Below are 24,908 nucleotides of genomic sequence, written 5' to 3'. Positions count from 1 at the left end.
AAAACATGGGTGATTGAAATATTGAAGAGCTTTACGAGGGAGCATTTTGCTCACCACCTATTTATTACCGTTAGTTGAGTTTGAATTTCAAGATTCGTGTAGTGGATAAGCACAAATCTCAAAATTCAAACTCATCTGATGGTGATAAATTGGGTGATGAGCATACCCTACACTAAATGATGGTGAGCAAAAATGCATTCGCTATATTAAGAGTTAATGTGTTGTGGTTTCTTTTTTGGAAGACCATCATTCTATCATAGCATTGTTATGTCTTCTTTGGTTCTGTGTCTCGGCCATATGATGTTTGCTTTTCTGTCTTATGGTTGTTTTCTGGGTTGTAGTCACTGAGAAAATCTGGCATGTACACATGATGAGAGAGATACCGATTGGGGATAACAGTCCCAGTACCTGAGAATTTGCCCTTGTCACCAGAGTTGGGATTGGAGATTCATCCGCCAAAGTTTGATTAGGTTTTATGTCCCATCTAAAGAGGCAAATGTACATTTCAGGTTGTGTGGGTTTAGATGTTGATGGTCAGTGTACTGATTTCTTGGTGGTAATGGAAAATGTGGGGTACCAAAATCATGAATATCATGAAACCAAGAAGAAACTCGAAACCACGTTAAACATGCCGACCAAAATTGTTGTGCAAAAGCACACTAAAAAAAAAGGTGATCAGCCGGCTCCAAGTCAAATTGTCGTGAAAGGCTACCTACTCATCTCAGCGGCTGGCACCGGATTTTTCCATGTCAAGAAGAAGCCGGTCGAGTAGGGTGCAAGAGAAGCTCGGGCAAAGAGGGCCGCACTTGCCTCTGCTCAGAAGCCAAAAACAAGTTATGGCTTTGAGTATTTTCTTTTAGAGTAAATTGTAGTAATGGTTTTTCAACTTTAATCAAATTGGAGCAATAGTTCATCAACTAAAAATCCATTACCAACGGTCCCTCAACTCATCAAAATGTGTAGCTACGGTCTTTTTTGTCAACTTCGTCAGAATTTTGTCAAAATAAGTTATGTTGGAATGACCATGGCTACAATTGATGTCCCTCAACTCATCAAAACGTGTACCTATGGTTATTTTCGTCAAATTCGTCAGAATTTTGTCAAAATGAGTTATATTGGAAGAACCATTACTACAATTGGATTAAAGTTGAGAGACCATTGCTCCAATTAGGTTAAAAATGAGGGACCATTTCTCCAATTGGATTAAAGTTGAGAGACCAATGCTAATGGATTTTTAGTTGAGGGACCATAGCTGGACGTTTTGATGAGTTGAATGACCAATGGTAATGGATTTTTATTTGACGGACTCTTGCTCCAATTGAGTTAAAGTTAAATGACCAACAACAACAACAACAACAAAGCTTTTTCCCACTAAGTGGGGTCGGCTATATGAATCATAGAACGCCATTGCGCTCGGTTCTGTTATATCCTCCATTAGATCTAAGTACTCTAAGTATTTTCTTAGAGTCTCTTCCAAAGTTTTCCTAGGTCTTCCTTTACCCCTTCGGCCCTGGACCTCTGTCCCGTAGTCGCATCTTCTAACCGGAGCTTCAGTAGACCTTCTTTGCACATGTCCAAACCACCGTAACTGATTTTCTCTCATCTTTCCTTCAATTTCAGCTACTCATACTTTACCTCGGATATCCTCATTCCTAATCTTATCATTTCTTGTGTGCCCACATATCCAACGAAACATCCTCATCTCCGCTACACCAATTTTATGTACGTGTTGATGCTTCACCGCCCAACATTCCGTGCCATACAACATCGCCGACCTTATTGCCGTCCTATAAAATTTTCCTTTGAGCTTCAGTGGCATATAGCAGTCACACAACACACTAGATGCACCCTTCCACTTCATCCATCCAGCTTGTATTCTAGGGTTGAAGTCTCCATCTAATTCTCCGTTCTTTTGCAAGATAGATCCTAGGTAGCGAAAGCGGTCGCTTTTTGGTACTTCCTGATCTCCGATCCTCACCCCTAACTCATTTTGGCCTCCATTTGCACTGAGCTTGCACTCCATATATTTTGTCTTTGATCGGCTTAAGACCTTTAGATTCCAACACTTTTCTCCAAAGGTTAAGCTTCGCATTTACCCCTTCCTGAGTTTCATCTATCAACACTATATCGTCTGCAAAAAGCATACACCAAGGAATATCATCTTGAATATGTCCCGTTAACTCATCCATTACCAATGCAAAAAGGTAAGGACTTAAGGATGAGCCTTGATGTAAACCAACAGTTATGGGGAAGCTTTCGGTTTGTCCTTCATGAGTTCTTACGCAGTCTTTGCTCCATCATACATATCCTTTATAGCTTGGATATATGCTTCTCGTACTCATCTCTTCTCTTAAATCCTCCAACGAATGTTTCTTGGGACTTTATCATACGCTTTTTCCAAATCTATAAAGACCATGTGTAAATCCTTTTTCCTATCTCTATATCTTTCTATCAATATTCGTAAGAGATAGATTGCCTCCATGGTTAAACGCCCTGGCATGAACCCGAATTGGTTGTCCGAAACCCGTGTCTCTTGCCTCAATTTATGCTCAATGACTCTCTCTCAGAGCTTCATTGTATGACTTATTAGCTTAATACCCTTATAGTTCATGCAATTTTGTACGTCACCCTTATTCTTGTAGATAGGCACCAAAGTGCTCTTTCTCCACTCAGTTAAAGTTAAAGGACCATTGCTACAATTTATTCTTTCTTTTATACATGTATCAGGTTCCTGTGTTGACTTCAATTGACTTGGTTGAGATATTGATGGTCTCAATGTACTAGTTTCATGGTGGTAAGTGGACGAATAGCTAGCTGTTTGATGTTTAATAAGTAATTACATAAAACTTTTGAAAGTACAACAATGATTTCTCATTTGTTATTGTAACGACATGTGCTTAAGATAATTTATTCTTGAACTTACATTCCCGTATTTGTATCCCGCTCCTCAAATTTTGTTCTGTGAAACAGAAACGGCTATGGCAGGAATAGGAAAACATGGAGGGTTTGGCATCGAATATGTGCTTAAGATCATTTGTTATTCTTCTTCTGCCGTGGTTCAGCTAAATGTTGAACCCAAACAGTTTCATGAAAAAATTGAAGGTGACTTCATGTCCTTGCAAAGAGTTTATGTCCGAGAAAGTCGGAGCAAAGGAATTAGCAATTTGTTTTTTGAAACCCTAGAGTAAGGCCGACATCGCGCCTTAGGGAACTGTGATCAACATCACTGGGCTTGCTGTAAAAGGAATAGGGATGCAAATGGACTGTATGGAGTATTAGGTGCTGGGCAGAAGGTTGTTAGGGTTGAGGTTTGCGGACACGGCTATGGCAGGAATGCAAAACATGGAGGGTTTGGCATCAAAATTTGGAAGTAGTCTTTTTTTGTCGGAGAGGGAGAAGGGTGGGGTTAAGATCGAAAAGAAGGCGGTGGAAGGATCACTGTTAGGGTTCCATTACAGTGTTGTACCAGAGGTATTTTCAATGAAACCCTGACAATGAGAATGGTTTCATTGACTAGTTCACGAGTCTATGGAGAGGAAGAGAGGGGGTTTCCATTAACGCTTTGGGTGAGGCACAATTCATGGCCCGTTTTATGGGTCGGCGAGATATGTGTCGCGTGTTAGAGGTAGAGAAACCATGGTTATTCAGGCATGATTTGGTTTTGGTTATAGATGATGCTCGTCATAGGCACTGGGGTGGTTGCTAGGGCAATATGCGGCTTGCTTGGTACAATTGTTAAGGTTGATAAGGATGATGGTAGGGATTGCGTTGGCCGTTTCTTACGTGTGAAGATTTCTTTCGACGTCCGATAGTCGCTTATGCGGGGAACTAATGTGGAATTCCCTAAGAATGGAACAATTTGGGTAGACTTTCGGTATGAGGGGCTACTTAACTATTGTCTTATTTGTGGCAAGGTAGGGCAAGTTACTAGATGGTGTAAGGTGGAACGACTTGGGGAGGAGGCATCTGAGGTTAACACAGAGGCTTTATATGCGTTCAAAGGGCTTAATGAGGAGTATGACCTGATAGGGAACTATCTCGTGGGGAGAGGAGATGGGTAGCGGGGACCACATGGGCTGAGTAGTTCGACTTCCTCGTCGAATGGGAGAATCTATGATAATTCAAGTGGAAAACATACTTTAGAGGCGGATGAGAATGAGAGGTAGTGGTTGGAATGAGAAAGGGCCTTTGATGCATGACTTATTGGCCCATAAGGGTCCATTGCAACTGGTGCAGGGACAATAGAGTTTGTGAATCATCCGGAAGAAGTTGAGGTTAATGGGGAGAGTATTGAAATGTTGCAACCAAGCCGTGATATTGACCTTAATATGCCAATTGTGGGAGCGAATGATGAGGTGTCTGAAGGGGTCCTTGGTAGGGACAGTGTAGATGGGGATATGGACCAAGGTTTATTGTATCAGGATTCGGATTCGTTTAATCTTTTTCCTATCATTGAGGTTGTATCGAAGGATGAGATGAAAAAGATCTGGGAGGATGCTGGTGATGATCAGGCGGTGTTAGAAGATGGTTTGACTCATGTGCACAAGATCCAAAGGTTTGTAGTAGACCAAGCGGAGGCCACCTGTGAGGGGTCTCTGCGATTGCAATGAAAATTATATGTTGGAACTGTTAGGGTATCGGAGGGTAGCGGACCTGACAATTGATGATTTGTTGGAGCAAAATCGGCTCCACTCCCTCGAGGTTGTGGCTTTATTAGAAACTAAAATAATAGTCGAAGGTACCGTTATTGAAGCATAGGTTCGACATGTCATGTATGCATGCTATTGAGCCTAGTGGAATTGCCGGAGGTATGCGTGTCTTTTGGAGGGATGTAAAGGATGTGGTGTTAGTTAAGTATAATGATTTTTTTTATTGAAGTCTTAGTTGAGGATGGGGTGCAACATCTTAGATGGCGATTGGTGGTTGTTTATGCTAGCACGGATGTGCGTAAATGAGCATAACAATTTAAGGTGTTAATGACGCGTATTGCGTGTTATCCTGAGCCATGCTTGTTAATGTGTGATTTCAATGATTTATTATTGGAATCGAAGAAGGAAGGGGTAATGGAAGAACATTTGCTAGCATGAGGTCTTTTCAAACTTTTATGGCTCAAGCGAGATTGTTGGACTTGGAATTTGAAGGATACCCTTATACGTGGAGGAATTGATGGGAGAATGGCTTTATACAGGAAAGATTGGATCGTGCGCTTGCTACACTTGATTGGGTTCAATGTTATCAGCAAGCAATGGTAAAACATGTTATGTTGAAGGGGTCAGACCATGCAATGTTAGTGTTATCAATGGTTGTAAAGCAACCTAGGTGAGCGAAAAGGTTCATGTATGACCCTCGATGGAATCAGGATCCAAAATGTGATAAGGTTGTGCATGAAAATTAGGGTGGTGCACATGGTGTGTCTCATGCACATAACCTGGTGCATAATCTTCGAAAGGTCAAGCAGAGGTTGGTGATGTGGAGGAAAAAGGAGGGGCGCAATGAACATAAGGAAATTTGTCGTTTGAAGGAAGTGCTTCGTGATGCGTATCAGCAACCGGTGTTTGACAGTCATCGGATTTGAGGTTTAGAAGATGAGCTTACACGGGCACTTAGAAGGGAAGAAGTCTATTTGCGTATGAAGTCTTGAGTACAATGGTTATGATAAGGTGATAAAAATACTTGGTTCTTCCATGCGTAAACGTTGAAACGAAGACGACGGAATGCTATTCGAGGATTAGAAGAGGATGATGTGACATGGTGTACGAATAAGAACAGAATCCATGACATTGCCGTTGATTACTTCACATCCTTGTTCTCCACGGATTAACTTGCTAATTTTATGGAAATCCTGCAATGTGTGCCGACAAAAGTGGGGGATACGGATAATAATTTGTTGATTGCCCCAATGACTGATGTGGAGAGTAAAACTGCTATTTATCATATGCACCTAACGAAGTCATCGGGTCTGGATGGATTTAATGCGGGTTTTTTCCATCATCATTGGGAGACGGTTGGAGGTGTGGTTATGGGTATGGTAAAATCTTTCTTTTGCTCGAGAAGAATGTTAAAAGAGTTGAACCATATTAATATTGTGCTTATTCCTAAAGTGGATAATCCCACGAAAATGTCCCAATTTCGCTTTGTAATGTGGTGTTTAGAATTATTTCCAAAGTTCTAACAAACAGGTTGAAGAGAGTTCTCCCTAAAGTGATTAGTCAGAATCAATCGGCTTTTGTGGCGGGAAGACAAGTTTCTGATAATATTTTAGTGGTGCATGAACTCCTACATTCTATGCAACATGGGAATGAGGATGGTGTTAATTTTATGGCAATGAAATTAGATATGGCAAAAGCTTATGATTGGATTGAATGGTCATTTTTGAATGCTATGTTGCACAAGTTGGGTTTTGAAGATAATTTTTACCAATGGGTGATGGAGTGTGTGCAAACGGTGTCCTATAGTGTGATGGTTAATGGTGAGACAACAAGTTATATCACGCCTAGTAGGGGAATCCGGCAAGGGGACCCGCTATCACCTTTTCTCTTCCTTATTTGTGCGGAGGGTTTTTCATCCTTAATTCATAATGAAGAGAGGGTTGGTTGCATTCAGGGTATGTCTGTTAATGCATTCGCCGAGCCTTTATCACATGTCTTCTTTATGGATGATTCAGTTTTATTTTGTTGAGCTACGGAGATTGAGGCTCAAAATGTTAAAATTTTGCTCCAACGGTATGTTGACGGGTCTGGACAGTTCATTAATTTGGATAAAAGCTTGGTACATTTTAGTGTAGGGTGTTCGCAGGGGTTGAAGGCTCATTTATTACAGGTTTTGGGGATTAGACATTAGGAAGGTTTTGGGTATTCAAGTGGTTTTTGGGGCCTTGAAGAAAAAGGTGTTCGAAGAAGTACAGAATAGATTGGATGACAGAATTAATGGGTGGGTGGAGCAATTTTTGTCGGTAGTGGGAATTAAGGTATTGATTAAGAGTGTTACGACTGCTCTTCCTATCTATACCATGTCATGTTTCCAATTGCCTATGATTGAACAAATTATTGCACGGTTTTTGTGGCGGGATCAGAAGACAAAGAAATGCGTTCATTTGTTTGCTTGGAATAAGGTTGCAAAAAAAAAAAGGCTTCTGGATGTCTTGGTTTCAAGGAGATTATTGCTTTCAACCTAGCTATGTTGGCTAAGGTGGGGTGGCATCTCATATGTAATCCAGACTCACTTTTAGCTTAAGTGCAGCAAGCCATATGCTACTCTTCTTCGTCATTTTTTGAAGCACCGATGGGTAGGAATACTTCTTGGGGTTGGAAGGGGATTTTGCAGGGAAGGAAAATATTGAAGGCTGGTATATGATGGAGCATGGGGGATAGGAGAAATATTTAGATTGAGAAGGATCCTTGGTTGCCTATACCATGGATGTTTCAGCTTATTTCATGACATGAGGAGATGCCTATTATGGTTGCCGACTTGGTGGTTCAAGGGGGTAAATGGAAGCGTGAGGTTGTTGAGATGTGTTTTAATGAAGAGGAAGCTTGTACTATTTTAAGTATACCGCTTAGTCAGTTTGGATGTTCGGATCGTATGATGTGGCATTACACTTGAAATGGGATTTACTTGGTGAAATATGGGTATATGGTGGCTCAAGAAATGAATCAGAATGGGGAGCTTGGACGGAAATGAGTGGGTCAATCTAGTAGGGCCGACAACAAGGATTCGGTGTGGCGGGATATATGGAGGTTGAAGGTTCCGCCTAAGTTGTGTCATTTTGTTTGGAAGGGGTGTTGGAACATCCTTCCAGTGCATACAAATTTGCAACATAGGGGGATTTCGTTGGAGACTAGTTGCCCGCTTTGCGAAGGTGAGGTGGAAACACATGTACATGTTTTCTTTAGGTGCCCATTTGCTCGTGTTTTCTGGTTTGGTTCTCCGTTACAATTAGATGTGACCATGGTGGCAGGTGAGGATTTCTTAGAATGTTGGAAGTGTTTGTGTGCAAAAATATGTCAAGGAGGGGGAGGCTAGTAACCTTATGCGGTGGGTGGTTTGTGGAGGATGTGGAAGTGTAGTAATAGTTTAGTGTTTGATAAGATTAAGGTAGAGCCTATCGTCGTGTTACAATTACTTCAACAACAATGGGAAGAGATAACAATGTGTGAGGGGGAACCACTGTAGCAGCTAACCCGTGGGCTGCAACGGAGAAGGGAGATCCTTCAAGGGTGGATAAAGCCACATTTTCGAACAATAAAAGTTAATTGTGACGGAGCATGGTGTAGTTATACTGGTATGTGTGGCTTTGGGTGGGTTGCGAGGGATTTTGTGGGTATTTTCAAAGGTGCTGGAGGTGTGGGTAGAATCCTTTGTATGTCGAGTATTATGGCGGAAGCGGATGCACTGAGGTTGGCTTTGGTGGCTTGTGTGGAAAGAGGCTTTGAGTCTGTTCAGGTGGAAACTGATTCACAAGTTCTTGTTGACATAATTCATGGGAGTTTGCAACCGGAGGCAGTTCTGGATGGTATTTTATGGGATATTAATCTTCTTAAGCAATCTTAAGCAACAATTATGTGTTATTGAGTTTTTATATGCTCCTCGTGCCTGTAATGAGGTTGCGCATCTTGTGGCATCTTATGTCATGCGTGTGGGGGGTGTTTATTCATGGGATGGTTTTGAACCAGAATGGTTATTTAACACTTTGGTGTCTGATGTAAACATTTCAATTCATATTTAATAATATTCAAATTTCGACAAAAAAAATAGTTTAATGATAAGACCAAACCCTACGTTGCTTGAGAATTAAGCAACTGACAAAGATTCTTGTCTATTAACCAACCAAGGCAACAACACATTGCAAAATGTATGAAGCAACTGTTTAAGCATTGAGTTCAAATTTGAAATCTTGTTGGGGGATGCCGTAGGACCAAAATATAAATCATTCGACATCCATGAGACCAAAATGCTAAGAAACAAACATCAGAGTAAAATAAGAAAACAGGGTGCCGACTATGGAAAAGGATCATCTCTGGATCCCTTCCTTCTAATTCATCAAGTTCGGAGATTCGGATCATTGAAATTTGATCCAATAGCTAAAGTTATTATAACTTTTAAAGTGAGCCCCTGTTTATAGCCGTTGGATCAAATTTTAATAGCCCGGATCCCCGAACTTGGTTGATTAGGATGAAGGAATCCGGAGAGGATCCCTTTCCGCTGGCTATGACCGCAATTCTGTTGTGATCATTATGGTTTTAATTGCAAAATAAGAAAACATGTTGTTCTGCCAATGATTAGTTTAGTTTTAATTGCAAAATTCAAAGAAAAGGTGGCTCTGTCGTTATTTATTTGGTTTTAATTGCATAAATTAAGGAAAAGACGGCTTTGTCATGATATGTTTGGTTCTAAGCTCAGAAATCAAGGAAATGACGCTTGTCGTGATTCGTTTAGTTTTGACCGCAAAAACTAAGGAAAGGGTGGCTCTATCGTAATCCGTTTGGTTTTAATTGAAAAAATTAAGAAAAAAGGTGTCTATGCCGTAATTCGTTTGGTTTCAATTGCAAAAATCAAGGAAAAGACAGTTTTTTCATGATCCATTCAAATTTAACCACGATGAAAAGAAAAAGGCGAATTTGTAATGATTTGTTTGGTTTTAACCATGAACATGGAAAATGACAACTCTGTCGTGATCAGTTTGGTTCTAACAACAGAAAGAGGGGCTACTGAGTACTATGGTCCAGTGATAGGGAAATTTTATTTGAACCCAAATATTATCTCACAACACCCAACTTAAAAGTTTTGCCTCATGAACTTCCCATTTACCCTAAAAAGTAACTTCAAAAAAACAAAGAAACCCGGGCACGTCAGCAACAACTGTCGTCGACCTTTTATCCTTACTCGCCGCTGTTCAGTTTTTCTGAGAAACCTCCACAGGGATGGATCTTATTCCGATTATTTTATTTTCTTCAATGAACTAATAATTAAGCTCGCCGATTGTGGCTTGAGAGAGAGAGAGAGAGAGAGAGAGAGAGAGAGAGAGAGAGAGAGAGAGAGAGAGAGTTGTGGATTAAGCTGGTTTTTGATTATGGGGTTGATGTTTTTCTAAAGATTTTGGGTAGGATGATGGACGAAAGTGAAAAAATAGAGAATTTGGGTGGGGGTGGCAATGGTGAATTTGAGTATGCACCATACTTTTTTCTATTAGGGTTTATAGTTACAACGAGAGACCAAAATTGAGAGAGAAAGAGTGGTGACCCACTACTCGACGGCGGCCGACAAGGAGGAGGTGGAGGCTGCTGTCGTCTGCAACATCATAACCGCTCTCTTTTCTCTTACGAATCTAATCCAACTCTGGCAACATTCCTTCTATTCCAGCAACCAAACTCCACAATCCCTCTTGATTTATGGTGACCCACCCATTTGTCGGTTGTTAATTCAATAATTTTTTTCTACACCCATTTTTTATTTAGGGCAAAATGGGAATATAATTTTTTTTTCAAAAAAAAAAAAAAACAATGGGTATAGAGATAAGATTGCAGGGTTCAAATAAAATTTCTCTATTCCTCTTCCCTTATAAGTGAGAGATTTTAGATTCGATTCTTACTAAACGTGAATTTGAACCATATTATTATGGCTAACCTATTGTGAGGCTTAGCCCATTCTCCCACCCCTAGTGTAGGTAATATTGTTTTTCTAGGGAAAATTGTAATGCTCTAATATAATAAATGTCTTAGTTATTAGCATTTTATTTCAACTCTTTGGTATGACTAATCAACTCAACAATTCAACATCATTTCATTTCATTTTCAGTACATGGCATTTTTGCATTGGTGTATGGTTGATCTCCAACACAATACGCTACAAAATTTGTCAACTATTAAAATTGCTGATGTGGCAAATCCTGGGATAGCCACGTCAGTAATTCAACACAATTTGAAAAATGTTTTGGTGTATTCATACCTATCATCCACTCTATCCTTCCTGTGATTTCTGATGACGTGGTCCAATGAATGCCCATGCAAAACAGTCACCCAGAAACAGCAAAGCTATGGAATGGAAGTAATAACAGTTACAAACTCACCATTTTTGGTCGTTGAAAAAAAGCTCTTAATTTCCAACCATCCACTCTCTCTCTCTCTCTCTCTCTCTCTCTCTCTTCATATGTTATTCTGTAACTCCCACTGACACTATCACCGTTTCAATGGGATAAACTCTTGAGAGTCCCAGAGACCTTCATTTCTCAAGACCCTTTTCTGGGTTCTTCTTCTTTTCCCCTCTTATCACAAACTTGAAGTTCTTGAGCTCCATTCCTTGTTATTCTACATGCAATGGCTCTCTGCACATTCTCTTTTCCTGCAGATATCAGCAGATCAGCAGCATCTGCAGATGCTCAGAAATCCCTCTTCTCTGTGGGAACATCTCTGCCATGCCCATCTCAGCAGAAGCTCAATCAGGTCAGAAAAAGTTTGCATCTTTCCTGTGAATTTCAGAAAAGGCACTCATTTCATGGATGATTTGAGTTTTGGATAAATGGGTTTTGTTTAAAATGTCAATTTCATCATTCAGAAAAAAAATTTAGTTGTTTTTTGTCATCATTTGGAGCAGGTGGTGAGAAAAAGGCCAAGCGGGATTTGTGCATCACTGTCAGAGAGAGAGGAGTATTACTCACAGAGACCTCCCACTCCTCTATTGGACACCATCAACTATCCAATTCACATGAAAAATCTTTCTGTCAAGGTACATAACCTTTTTATCCTAATTTAGTTTTTTTTAATATATATTTGCATTGGTTTTAATTTTTCTTGTTTGTTTGTGGTAATTAACTGTTGAATTCAGGAGCTTAAGCAACTAGCAGATGAACTGAGGTCTGATGTGATCTTCAATGTTTCTAAAACTGGAGGACACCTGGGTTCAAGCCTTGGTGTTGTGGAGCTCACTGTGGCTGTTCACTATGTGTTCAATGCTCCTCAGGACAGAATTTTGTGGGATGTTGGCCATCAGGTTTCAACCTCACCTTCTTTCTTGGGTTGCTCTCTTTTTCTGATATCGAAAAAGCTTTGATGTGATAACTTCAACTTTTTCCATGTTTGATTGTGAATTTTGTTTTTTGATTTGTCTAGTCTTACCCACACAAAATCTTGACTGGAAGGAGAGATAAGATGCACACCATGAGACAGACAAATGGGTTGGCCGGCTTCACTAAGCGCTCTGAGAGCGAGTACGATTGCTTTGGCACTGGTCACAGTTCTACCACTATCTCTGCAGGCTTGGGTAATTTCCTTCTCTGCTCAACATTGACAACTCAAGTGTATTGAACTTGTTAGTGTTCCTTTTTGGTTATCAATTGAGTTTAAGATTAGAATATTAACCGATGATATGAGGTAAAAGGTTTCCGTTTAACAATCGGGATCAGATCAAGTGAATGTCCCTCGGTAAGTTTTGCAGACTGTAATGATAAGATTATTTATTCTAGAACAAATTAGAAACCTAACTTTAACAATATGTCTATAATTGTCTATATGAAAGAATTCAGATTCCTTTTACTATACTCTCATGTAACTATTTACGAATTGATATTGCATCATGCATCTAATGCCATGGAAAAATGTTATCATCCTCGCGCTGGAAAAATCAGATTCCTTTTACTGACTTCTATTTAATTTCTAGAGTCCGGATTACATTCTTAGGTCGCAAGGTCCATTCCTGTTTTTGGTTTTTATAATCTGGGATGTTATTGAAAATGCAGGGATGGCAGTAGGGAGGGATCTAAGGGGAGGAAATAATCATGTAGTTGCTGTAATAGGTGATGGTGCCATGACAGCAGGACAAGCATATGAAGCCATGAACAATGCGGGGTACCTTGATTCTGACATGATTATTATCCTTAATGACAATAAACAGGTTTCTTTACCTACTGCCAGTCTCGACGGACCCATCCCGCCAGTAGGAGCTTTGAGTAGTGCTCTCAGTAGATTACAATCAAACAGGCCACTCAGAGAATTAAGAGAGGTTGCCAAGGTAAGTAATACTGAAGTCTAAACATAATTAAGCATAAAGAAAACACTTGCATTCCAAAATGCGCCAAGTCTAATTAGGGTTCAACTTTGATTTGAGATTTTTGCAGGGAGTTACCAAACAAATTGGTGGCTCTGTGCATAATCTGGCAGCAAAAGTTGATGAGTATGCTCGAGGAATGATCAGTGGTTCTGGTTCATCACTATTTGAAGAGCTTGGATTATATTATATAGGTCCAGTTGATGGTCACAACATAGATGATCTTATTTCCATTCTCAAAGAGGTTAAAATTACCAAAACAACGGGTCCTGTCCTGATCCACCTTGTCACTGAGAAAGGCCGGGGATATCCGTATGCAGAAAAAGCGGCAGACAAGTACCATGGTAATATACATTTCTTTCCGAAGAGGCAGTTGAGCACACGAGTGCATTATTATTCATTGAATTATTTTCTGAAATTAATCCATTATTGTACGGAAACAATTTATTCGCTGATAATGCTATAGAAGGAAGACTGAACGTCTTTAATGCAGTTAAAAAGATCTCATTCATGTCGTCTGCATATGCTTAATTTGGATAAAGTCAATGAAAGATGAATAAAGTAGTTTTCTTTTGATATTGCAGGAGTGGCCAAGTTTGATCCTGCAACCGGAAAGCAATTCAAGGCCAGTGCTAGTACACAATCTTACACAACATACTTTGCAGAGGCTTTGATTGCCGAAGCTGAAGCGGACAAAGATATTGTTGCGATCCATGCTGCAATGGGAGGTGGAACAGGGTTGAATCTCTTCCTCCGCCGTTTTCCAACAAGATGCTTTGATGTTGGAATAGCAGAACAGCATGCAGTTACTTTTGCTGCAGGTCTGGCCTGTGAAGGCCTAAAACCTTTCTGTGCAATTTACTCATCTTTCTTGCAGAGAGCTTATGACCAGGCAAGCTATTAGTTTCTTTCATCTTTAACTTCTTCCATCATTTTATCTTCCTTCAAAAAACTCATACGGTGCTATTCTTAGGTAGTCAGAATATTACTGAAAGAGTATATAAACTTAAAGATTGACTTCCGCGTTCATGCCGCAGGTAGTACATGACGTAGATTTGCAAAAGCTTCCGGTTAGATTTGCTATGGACAGAGCTGGACTGGTCGGAGCTGACGGTCCTACGCATTCTGGTTCTTTTGATGTCACTTTCATGGCATGTCTGCCTAACATGGTAGTGATGGCCCCTTCTGATGAGGCAGAGCTTTTCCATATGGTAGCCACTGCTGCTGCCATAGATGACCGGCCAAGTTGTTTCCGATACCCAAGAGGAAATGGTGTTGGCGTTGAGCTGCCACTAGGGAATAAAGGCACTCCTCTCGAGGTGACTTTCAGCAGTCTCTGCTACTATATATATATATATAGCAAACATATGTCTCAATACTTACAAGATAATTGAATATTTGGCAATTTGCCTACAGGTAGGAAGGGGAAGAATATTGATCGAAGGGGAAAGAGTTGCACTTTTGGGTTACGGAGCAGCAGTACAGAGCTGTTTGGCTGCCTCTTCTTTGGTGGAATCCCGTGGTTTGCGCCTAACAGTTGCTGATGCACGATTTTGCAAACCACTGGACCGAGCTCTCATTCGAAGCCTTGTGAAGTCACATGAGATTTTGATTACCGTCGAAGAAGGATCCATCGGAGGGTTTGGTTCTCACGTTGCTCATTTCCTGGCCCTCGATGGCCTTCTTGATGGAAAACTCAAGGTATGAATGTGTCGTTTGTTACGACATACTTAGTATGATGTCTCAATGACTTGCATTAACATTATACTCAAATTCCTGAAAAACTCACATTGATGTCTATAACTTGTAGTGGAGACCGATTGTTCTTCCTGACCGGTACATTGACCACGGTTCCCCTGTTGATCAATTGGCCGAAGCCGGACTCACCCCTTCACACATTGCAGCAACAGTATTCAATATGCTTGGACAATCAAGAGAGGCCCTGGAGATAGTGTCATGAAAACAGAAATTACAAAGCAGCGCCATTATTTCGCTGTATATAAAACCGAAACTGTAATCCTCTCTATTTCCATCTGTATAAAAAGTCCATATCTGAGCAAGGAGTAGCATTAGGTAGCTGAACGAAACCTAAATAATCCAGTTCATCAATTAGTAGCTCCAACTAGTTGAGGTACGTGAGCTTTTAACATGTCCTATAAATGCAAGAACTGATTTCTAACTGGAAGAAAACTCTTCTAAGACCATCTCCAAACCCTTGATCTAAAACCTAAAATTTTTAGCCCAAAAAATATAGGTTTTAACTAAGAAACAGTTTTTCTGCTCCAACCTTTATGGCCTAAAATTTTAGCCTAGATTATTAAAGAATGAATTTAGGCTATTTTTTTTTAAATTAACTTTTTTTTTTATAAAAAAAATGTAAATTATCCTAAATTAATTTTATGAACATTTTAACCTAAAAATATTTAAATTTCGATAAATGTTGAAAAATTACTAAATTGATACATGAAACTTATGAAACACTATGGAAGAATATGAAAATCATGATAGAGATGTATAAACACAAAATACATGAAACACACAAGACACACAAGACACACATAACAGATATGAAGCATATACAAAACACATGATAGAGATGTATAACACACCAAACATGTGAAACATATGACACACACGAAACACATACCAAATACATACAAAACACAAGAAACACAAACCTACACACATGAAACGCAAACCTTCAACATCATCAATATCTCATCAATGGGTGATAGAAGAAGGCGTAGCTTGTCAATGTAGATGTCACAATACCAAGTAAGCCTTGCAACTGCGGATGTAGAAATGAACAATGAAGAAGCCAAATTTGCAAACTTGCTTATGCAATATGAGCACCATGCCGAATCTAGCTATCGTGATTCTGTCACGGGACATTGCTTTGTGCAGCATGATAGAGAAGAGTGTCATGACCGGATGATGAAAGATTATTTCATCGAACGTCCGAGATATCCTCCTCATGATTTTCGGAGGCGGTATTGGATGAGCAGAGAGCTTTTTGAAAGCATCTTGAACGCAGTTGTCCATCACGACCACTACTTTGCAAGGAAGATAGATGTCGTAGGCTGGCAAAGTCTATCACCTTATCAGAAGCTCACATATGCATTCGTGCCCACGACACCATCTTCGCTAATAGAAACTCATGCCAAGCATAAAGCAACATCTTCCTCAAATGTCCAATTACGACCTCTAATATGCTCTTTTGCCACCTTGAAAAATTTGGAACTGGGAAGAAATGGTAGAAAGAAAAATTGGAAGAATTGTAGGAGAAAAGTGAGTTTTGTGTGGATGTTTGAACAAATACATGGGTATTTATAGAGTTTTTATGGTGAATTTTGAGTTAAATATATATTTTAATTATTTTAGCAGTTGGATTTAAATTTGGGCCGTTAAATTTTTTTTTACCGTTAGATTTGATTATATTCGATCTCAGTCGTTAGATTCAATAAATATATAAATATAAAACAAACAAAAAATATTTGAATGTAGGTCGTTGGATCAACCAATGGCCAGTTGATCTCAGCTGTTGGTTGAAAAACTAGCCGTTGGAATCTGACGCAAGTGGCTGATATGCCCACGTGGGAGGGGCCATGCCAGTCTGTCCCTTTGGCGCGTCGCTTGCATGCGAGCGTCGCAACCCTTCGTCTCGCGCTCAAGCACCGAGTTTCACTCTCGTTGGTGGGAGTCCACACCATTTTCTAGGTTAAAACCTGGTCGAAATCTGGCTTTTTTTATTTTATTTTTTCAAGTTTTAGTATAGGTTTTAGGCCATGAGTTGGAATTCGTCTAAGTCTTTGCATGGTGTCAATCTTGAATTTTTAACTTTAGTTACCTCATCGCCCTTTGCACTCAAGTTTGAATAATTTTTTTTTCTAATTTAGATTAATTTAGTGTAAATTATTGCTCGTATCGAGAAAAATACATACTATACAAGATAGTGGGAATAAAAGAAGTGGAACAAGAGTGGGGAATTTTAATTCATTTTCTCATATTTGATTTTTTGCTGAAAATTTGATGAAGTAGGACAAACATTGTTTAGAAGTGTGAATTATCCCGATAGGATATGTTAAAACCAGATGTTTGTGGGTGCAAATTTTCGCCTTCTTCTTCTTGGACGAAAATGCACCTGCAAAACAATTAACACTTAAGATTAAGGCCAAGAACCTCACACACCCACAATGAATGGGGAGGGTTTTGGCCGAAGAATCTCCGATGCCAAAGTTAGAATTGGAGAGAATGAGAGGCTAAGGGTGTGGCCGGCACTATTTGGAGAAATAGGGACCGGCCACTTATGGTGGTGATTTGAATGTAATTGTAATCAATTAGGCAATTAATCAATTAATTGGGTAATTAATCAATTAATTAGTTAATTAATCCTAATTTGAAAAGAATAATTAGGGGTTACCTTGTGAGGGGGATTTGATGAGGATTGATGAAAGAGATTTTGAATAAATACCCTTTTGATCACCTTTAACCTTGATTGAGCCGTTATTGTCCGTTACATACGCGTGGAAGTCCTGGTGTGCCTCAAGGGTAATTTTGTCTTTTTATCCAAAAGTCCACTTGTCGCTTCCATATTTTTCTTAATTATTTTTGGCTCCACAAATGCCCCCACACTTGTTCGACTGCTCGCAGGAAAGGGCAGCAGGTGTATAAATATTCTTGCTTTAGGAAACATAGGATTGTTTCCTATTTTGATGTAGATTCCCCCTTTAATTGGAAATTAGATCCTTCTAGGAAAGGGAAATAAATTACTTCTAAAGTCTATTTAAGTCTACTTAAGTTGATTATTAAATCAACTTTAGAGAGTGGTTTATTCTATCCTGCAAGAGAGAGAAAGCTAGAAGATATTTGTTCCCCCTCACCTAGCAATCTTCTACACTTGCATGTGCAAATGACTGTCTTTCGTTGCTTTTTTCATATTCACACCACACCAAGGTAAGAAAAGATTAATTTTTCCTTGTCTTCGTAATTTTTGGGAGCCTCAGGGCTTGAAATTTGGCTCAACGAGGGTTGAGAAAGCGTGAAAAGATGGTTGGGAAGTCACGTTTAGACTGTTGCCGTGTGTGGCTTGGCGCGACGTTGGTTGGCTAAGCCAGGAGCGGCTCGGCCTGGCCTCGGCTTAGGCCGAGCTAATAGGAGTGTAGAGGCGCTGAGCTGGGCCTCAGCCCATGCGAGAAAGGGAGAGAGATGAGACGCGGGGCGCCAGCCTTATTCCATTTGATTTGGGCCGTGAGGCTTGCAAGCCGACAATGTATTAGGCCAGGCTGTGAGGCCTAATGCGATTGCTGGGCTCCTGCGGCTTGGGCCGTGATTTTTTAATTTTTTTGCTACTGGGCTCGGGCCCGTGCACTTAAAAGAGAAATAGAGAGGGACCTTGGGCCATTGGGCTTGGTCTATTTGTGTTGACTGCTTTTTTTTTGTTTTTTTTGTGGGTAACCGTCTAACGAATTTTCCTTGCGCCTTTGTAGAGTTTCTTTGAGCATGTCTTCGTCAAGTAATAAGGGTAATGATGATGTACCACCGTTGTATTGTCAAGGTGGGCCCTTGAGTAAGGTGGGCTACTTCAAGGCTGCTCACTTCAAAATTAGCTCAGATGACTCGTTTAGAGACTTTCTTAAGGCTTATAGGCATGTCATTCAGTTTGGGGTGCGTGTGAAGTGCGTCAAGGAAAATAACAGTCATGAGCCATGTAATGGGGCTCAGAGAGCCATCAAATTTCACCCCTATTACTTTGTGTTGGGATTTACTTTTCCCATGCTGTGTTTCTTCCAAGATGTGCTTTGCTCCATGAAGTGTGCCCTTACTCAATGTTCTCCGAATACAGTCCGTGTGATGGTGGAGTTCCTTAATCTAAGCCTATTTTTTTACTTGGATTTGACTGTCAACGAATTTTGGTACTTCTTTGACATCGACCACATTAAAGAAGTTGGGCAGCTGCGATCTCGCCATAGGCTTTTTGGCTATTCGAGTAAGGGAAACCATGATTGGGCCAAGGAGACTTTGGAAATTAGCGAAAAATGGAAGTCTAATTCCTCTCTCGAGTTACGTGTTCTGATAGTTTTCATCTCCAGTAAGTAGACTGCTCAGTCCCTTGGCTACTTTGTACTTTTGCTAAGCTGTTCTCTGATTTACTAATTGTCTTCCTCTACTCTTGTAGATTTGGAATTCAATTCGGTTCCTAAGACTTCTTTAGATATAAAGAAGGCGCATATCGCACTAGGCATTCCTTCTGAGTACCGTGAGTGGCGTTGGCTGCTTAACCTTCTATGCCAGGATAAAGGTGGGCTGCCCCCGAGAAAGGAAGTAAAGTGAATCAAGGTTGATGCGTTAGCTTGTCCGATCATTGTAGTGGAGCCTGTTGTGAATGAAGGTGGAAAGAAGAGATCTTCCCTGCCTTCTTAAGAGATGTCAGATGAGAAAAAGCCAAGGACTTCTTCCGTTGCTTGTGAGAGTTCATCGGCTACCCCCAGGCTTGTGAATGACTTGACTTCTTCCAAGGGCGAGAAAGATGAGGCTACTAGATTTGTGCCCATGACGCCTACCGTCCCAAAGGTGGCTAGTTTAATTGCTGATAGGATTGCTCAGCGGAGAAGTTTCGTCGTGCCTTCAATGCCGAAATTTATGCCAAAACATCTGTCGGGGGCTAAGTTTGGTTCACATTTAGAGAGACTTGCTACTATAAAGAGCGATAAGGTGGACTCTGCTACTAAAGTGGCGCTAAAATCCATTCCTTTTACTATTGAGACTAATTCGCCCGTTGAGAAGAATGAGACTGTTTGTCTGGGTAGTTATGAGAAATCCACCAAGCCTGTTTCCAGGGAGGCTGCTAAGATTTGTGCACTCTTGAAACCTTGTCTGTTTGAAGACATAGATGCATGTGCCAAGTTTGTTGATGACGTTAAAAGGGTTGTTTGCCCAAGTTCTTTTGAGAAGCATACGACAAAGTATAGGATGACTGCTCTACTTGCTATGATGCAGAAAACGACGATTCTGGCAGCCAAGTCTATGCTCATTGACCAAGAGGATACCAAGGCTTCCAAGGGGATGACAAAGACTATGGCAGCCGAAACCTATTCCTCGGCCGAGAAGATCAAGAGGTTGGAATATGAGCTTGCTGCTTTGAAGGGGTCTAATATCTTTGCCTCCATTTCTCTGTAACTTGAGACTACTCAGGCTCCTTGTCTACTCGCCGAGTGTCGTCCCAAAGTGCATGTTTCTCTACTAGAGCAAAAAAGTCTACCAGAGTTAGATCTTCTTTCATGATCAATTCTCCAAACAGTGGGTGGTCTGCTGGGAGTCCTTTTTGGAAGGCTGCACTTGCTATCGAGTTATCGCATTCGACTATCTTTGCTTTTTCTGCTTTGAACCTCTTCACGTAGTCGCAGAGTGACTCATTTGGGTTCTTCTTCACGTTGAACAAGTGGTCAGACTATTTCTTGATCGAGTGGTAGGACGAGTATTCTTTGGTGAAAACTAAAGAAAGATCATCGAAACTCTGGATGGATCATGACGGTAAGGTGTGGAATCAATCTTGTGCCTTGCTTTACAAAGTGGTGACGAATATCTTACACATAAGGGCATCGTTGTTCCGATAAAGGACCATCGTGCTTCGATAATGCTTCAAGTGTCTTTTCAGATCTCCAACTCCTTTGAAATATTTGAAATATGGCATGCTGAACTTGCGTGGAGGCTCTTTTGGCTCGATCTCATCAGTGAAAGGTGACCTGCTCATGTTGGTCATGTCCCGTTGTAGTGCTGCATTGGTGACCTCGTTGCGTTGGAAGTCACACAATCGTTCATTCAAGAGCCTTTCTACTTCTTCGTGAATTTTCCTTTGTTAGGGTAGCGGAGCTCTCGACTGCCCCCGATCTTAACCTGCTGGTCTAGGCTGCTCTTTTATATGTTCGGCTCATCTATACCGCGACTATAGTGCATGTGGTACATCCCTAGCAGGCGAGTGAATTTCTCGCAGGCTGCAGTTAAACTTAAGCCGGATTGAGTGATTGCTTCTCTCCGTCCGTTGTGCCGCCTACTTCGATGTGAGGTGGTGGATGCTTCTTGCGGGCCTAATTGGGAATGAAAACTTCGTCTGGAAGGTTTCTCTTGTTGATCACCGGAGTGTGGCCCTAACCTTGAGTGCATGATTGCCCATAAGCCTAACCGAGAGTGCACGCTCCTCCGCGCACTAAGACGAGAGTATACGTTATCTCGGAGCTTAGTCGGGAGTGTAAATTATTGAAATGCTCGGTTCGTGGTTGGTCGAGTGGCTGCTTGCCGAGACGTTGTTGGAGAGGTTTTTCGTTCTCCATTGTCCTACTTCAGGACACCTCGTCAAGGGCACGTTGCATCTCGGTGCACTGCAAGAGCTGATTCACCAAGGTCGTTTGCTGTGTGAGGGCGCTCATCACTCTATGACTGGTCGAGACAAGTGTTGTTCTCCATTTGGGTTGGAAGAGCTTGGACGGAATGAGTCTCCTTGAGCAATGGAAGTGTGGTAGACTTTAGGCGAGAGATTTAAGTTGAAAAATGTCAAATCTATAAAGAAATATAGTGAAAATGCCCCCGGTTCAATCGCCAGCCCAAAAATTTAGAGTTGGGATGGTTGAACAAGTCTTGGACCGGTTTGTGTTGCTTGGGACACCACATGAGTGGGCTGGGCCACATGAATGGGTTGCGGCACATGTGGGTGCTAAGCTTAGGCTCGGCTCGGGAGCGTGCTGGGCTTGCACCAGATCACGGTTCGGGCTGGCTCGCCTTGGGCTTAGGCATATGTAAGTTGGAATGGCATGGCTTGGTCTTGCGAGCCTTGAGCCTTTGTTTGGGCACCGTGGGTTTGGGCTTTTCCAAGGTTGGCCATGGCGGCTACTGCCGTGGTGGCTGCTACGGTGGCGCCCCATGGTGGTGGTGTCGCTCCACTTGTCATTGTGTTGAGCCTTGTGGATCGTCGTGGTCCCAATTCTTGAACGTTGGAATTTTCGTTCGTTGTGGTTTTCGAGTTTCTAGTCATTGTACTTTTCTTTTACGTTTTATCAAAGAACTTTTATAAATAAAAATTCCAAGAATAAGAACGTACGAAAAATCTACAAATGAACAAGAAAACAAAAACCTTGAATGCGAGAGTCTTTTACAAGTGTTTGAATCAAGACTCTTAATGAAAGCACCAATTTGTGGATGCAAATTTCCGCATTCTTCTTCTTGGACGAAAATGCACCTGCAAAACAATTAACACATAAGATCAAAGCCAAGAGCCTCAAGCGCCCACGATGAACGGGGGGGGCTTTGGTCGAAGAATCTTCGATGCCAAAGTTAGAATTTGAGAGAGAAAGTGTTTAGAGAATTTTAGGAGAAGAATGAACTTAAGTTTTGGAGAGAATGAGTGGCTATATATAGGGGTGTGGCCGGCCCTATTTGGAGAAATAGGGACCGACCACTTATGGTGGTGATTTGAGTGTAATTGCAATCAATTAGGCAATTAATCAATTAATTAGCTAATTAATCCTAATTTGAAAAGAATAATTAGGGGTTGCCTTGTGAGGAGGATTTGATGAAATAGAGTTTGAATAAATACCCTTTTGATCATATTTGACCTTGATTGACCCGTTATTGTCCATTGCATGCGCATGGGAGTCCTGGTGTGCCTCAAGGGTAATTTTGTCCTTTTTACCCAAAAGTCCACATGTTGCCTCCACATTTTTCTTGATTATTTTTTGCTCCACAATGTGGGTCGATGGTGGAAGCTTCACATGCATTGCATTATGCATTCCATATTGTAATCGTGGCCAAAGGAGACCGTAAGTGACAAGAGCAATTTATATGGAATGAGTTCAACATCACGGTAATATTTTAATTCAATAATGTATTATTAAGGGATTATTGACATGTTTTAGTAGAGAGAGAGAGAGAGAGAGAGAGAGAGAGAGAGAGAGAGAGAGAGAGAGAGAGAGAGAGAGAGAGAGAGAGAGAGAGAGAGAGAGAGAGAGAGAGAGAGAGAGCAATTGGGTTTGTGGTATTTCTAAGAGGGTTTGGCCAAGACACAACATTCCATATATGTGTAGGCTGGAAATGAGTTAGTGGAGATTGATTTGAAATCACATTATCCAAAGTATGTGTCATGAAATGTCATGTCATCTCTTGCCGAAGGAAAACGAAATACCAACAATCTGTTGATGCATATAAATACATTCCCAAGTGATACACCCACATCTCTCAGTCCTCCAATCATATCTCATGTATGTGATATCTCCAAAACATTCCCTTGTACTGAAAAGTCAGGCCACTTTGGCCTATTGCTCATGAAAATAAAATATACAAAACAAATACTTTACGTTGTATGTATACAACCTGTGAATGAATGAAGGGGAAATTTGATTTTGTAATTTGGAGTCTCAGATGTAAAGGTAAAAGGTATGTCCGGGTTAAAACGTAGAATCTTACTTCGAATTCCTGGTCATTTTTCTTCTTATTCTTTCCCATTGACACTGTTGACGACGAGAAGGCAAAACATGCAAGTTAACTGCATGTGTTTGGTAAATATAAGGAGAGAAAAGGGTAGCTCAGTAAATATATGCATGTGTTTGGTAAAAGCGGTTATTACATCGAGTATCAAATTACCTACATGCCCCTTTTCTTGGTCGGAAACGAATTAAAACTTATTATTTATTGTCCCTTATTTTTTTCACGGCGATTTTTTCAATGATGTTCTAACGTTTTTAACTGCTGAATCTCTCTTTGCCACTTCAGAACATAAATCTTACCAACTTAGTTTAAGCACTTTACTTTAAGAATGTAAGTTAAGATGTTATATATTTACCCAACATTTTCTTTCAACGACACCGGACGGACATGAGATTTGAATTTAATAATATTTTTCAACAAAGTTGAGACTAAATGTTGTTAAACTATAGGATTCCACCAGTAGGAAGCATAAAATGACATGGATATAATTATTTTTTTTCTTTTCAATTTACTCGGCCCGTTTGGTAATCGTTTCAGTTTTAAGGTTTTTTTCCTTATGCTTTTAGTTTTAGATTGTAGCTTTTAATTTTTAGTTTTTAATTTTAAAAAAATGAAATAAAAATTAAAAACGACATGACTATGGAACATCCTCTAAATTTTTCATCTAAATGCTCGAAATGATAATTAAATTTTCTTAAAAGCACTCTTACTTTGGTTTTAATTAGTTTGAATTTGGGACTGCCTTTGTTTCTTTAGGGCCAAGCCATGTTATAGTCTTTTTGTTTTTTTTTTTAATCCTTTTGATCCGTTAAAATACCAAGATATATAGGGAGATTCGAATTTAGGGCACATTTTTACCATTATGAAAAATAATACTACTAAATTAAGGGTTAGTTGATAATAAATTTATGGCCTAATGAGATCATAAACAAACTTGACAAAAATAAAAGAGAGTTGCAAGTGGTGGATTGTCCTATTGGCTAAGTCATTCTTGTTTAATTCACTGCATCTCAAGTTCAAAATCGTATCTCTACTCATAATTTAAAAGAAGTTAGTGTAAATTATCCTATTAAAAAAAGGGGCATTTTGATCCAAGTCCAAAAAATCACCTACTTTCAAATCAAGTCCAGTTTCATTTGATTCGTTAGTATGTCCATTTTGCCCCTCAAAGTAAAAATAAAAATATATTTTTATTTGTTAAATTTGAATTTCAAATGCCTTTATCTACTTTCTCATAAAAAAAAATTTAAAAATCCATATACAACAAATATGATAAGTTTATCAAAAATAGAAGTAAAACAATTGTGAGAGGTAGATAAAAAAAATTAAAACCTGTGATAGAGGTACGTAAGTTATGTGTTTTTGTCCACCTCTATGGGTGGAAAAGGGTTTTCATT

The 24,908-nt window shown here is 40.2% G+C and overlaps 1 protein-coding gene and 1 long non-coding RNA gene across 2 annotated transcripts; both read left to right on the top strand.

Annotated features, from left to right (window-relative positions):
* Positions 1–12: 12 nt before the first annotated feature.
* Positions 13–582, top strand: LOC139190735 (uncharacterized). The gene is made up of 2 exons (XR_011575092.1): positions 13–182; positions 342–582. It is a non-coding gene; the product is annotated as an uncharacterized lncRNA (long non-coding RNA).
* A 10,397-nt stretch (positions 583–10,979) lies between these two features.
* Positions 10,980–15,098, top strand: LOC103453010 (probable 1-deoxy-D-xylulose-5-phosphate synthase, chloroplastic). The gene is made up of 10 exons (XM_008392542.4): positions 10,980–11,438; positions 11,590–11,721; positions 11,821–11,985; positions 12,105–12,255; positions 12,731–13,002; positions 13,109–13,382; positions 13,623–13,930; positions 14,076–14,357; positions 14,455–14,739; positions 14,849–15,098. Exons 1-10 carry the CDS (start codon positions 11,313–11,315, stop codon positions 14,996–14,998), a joined length of 2,145 nt encoding a protein of 714 aa, XP_008390764.1. The 5' UTR covers positions 10,980–11,312; the 3' UTR covers positions 14,999–15,098.
* Positions 15,099–24,908: the final 9,810 nt, after the last annotated feature.

This window comes from Malus domestica, chromosome 13, assembly GCF_042453785.1.
Source record: "Malus domestica chromosome 13, GDT2T_hap1".
Lineage (NCBI taxonomy): Eukaryota > Viridiplantae > Streptophyta > Magnoliopsida > Rosales > Rosaceae > Malus > Malus domestica.
Note: the sequence above shows the minus strand (reverse complement) of the source record. Positions and strands in the feature narration are given on the sequence as shown.

What these genes read in the sequence shown, in the direction of transcription:
- LOC103453010 (XM_008392542.4), top strand. Translation starts at nt 11,313, where the DNA reads ATGGCTCTCTGCACATTCTCTTTTCCTGCAGATATCAGCAGATCAGCA. An exon ending in CACTATCTCTGCAGGCTTGG is followed by an intron (nt 12,256 to 12,730) that starts GTAATTTCCTTC and finishes TTGAAAATGCAG; the next exon opens with GGATGGCAGTAGGGAGGGAT. An exon ending in ATAAAGGCACTCCTCTCGAG is followed by an intron (nt 14,358 to 14,454) that starts GTGACTTTCAGC and finishes ATTTGCCTACAG; the next exon opens with GTAGGAAGGGGAAGAATATT.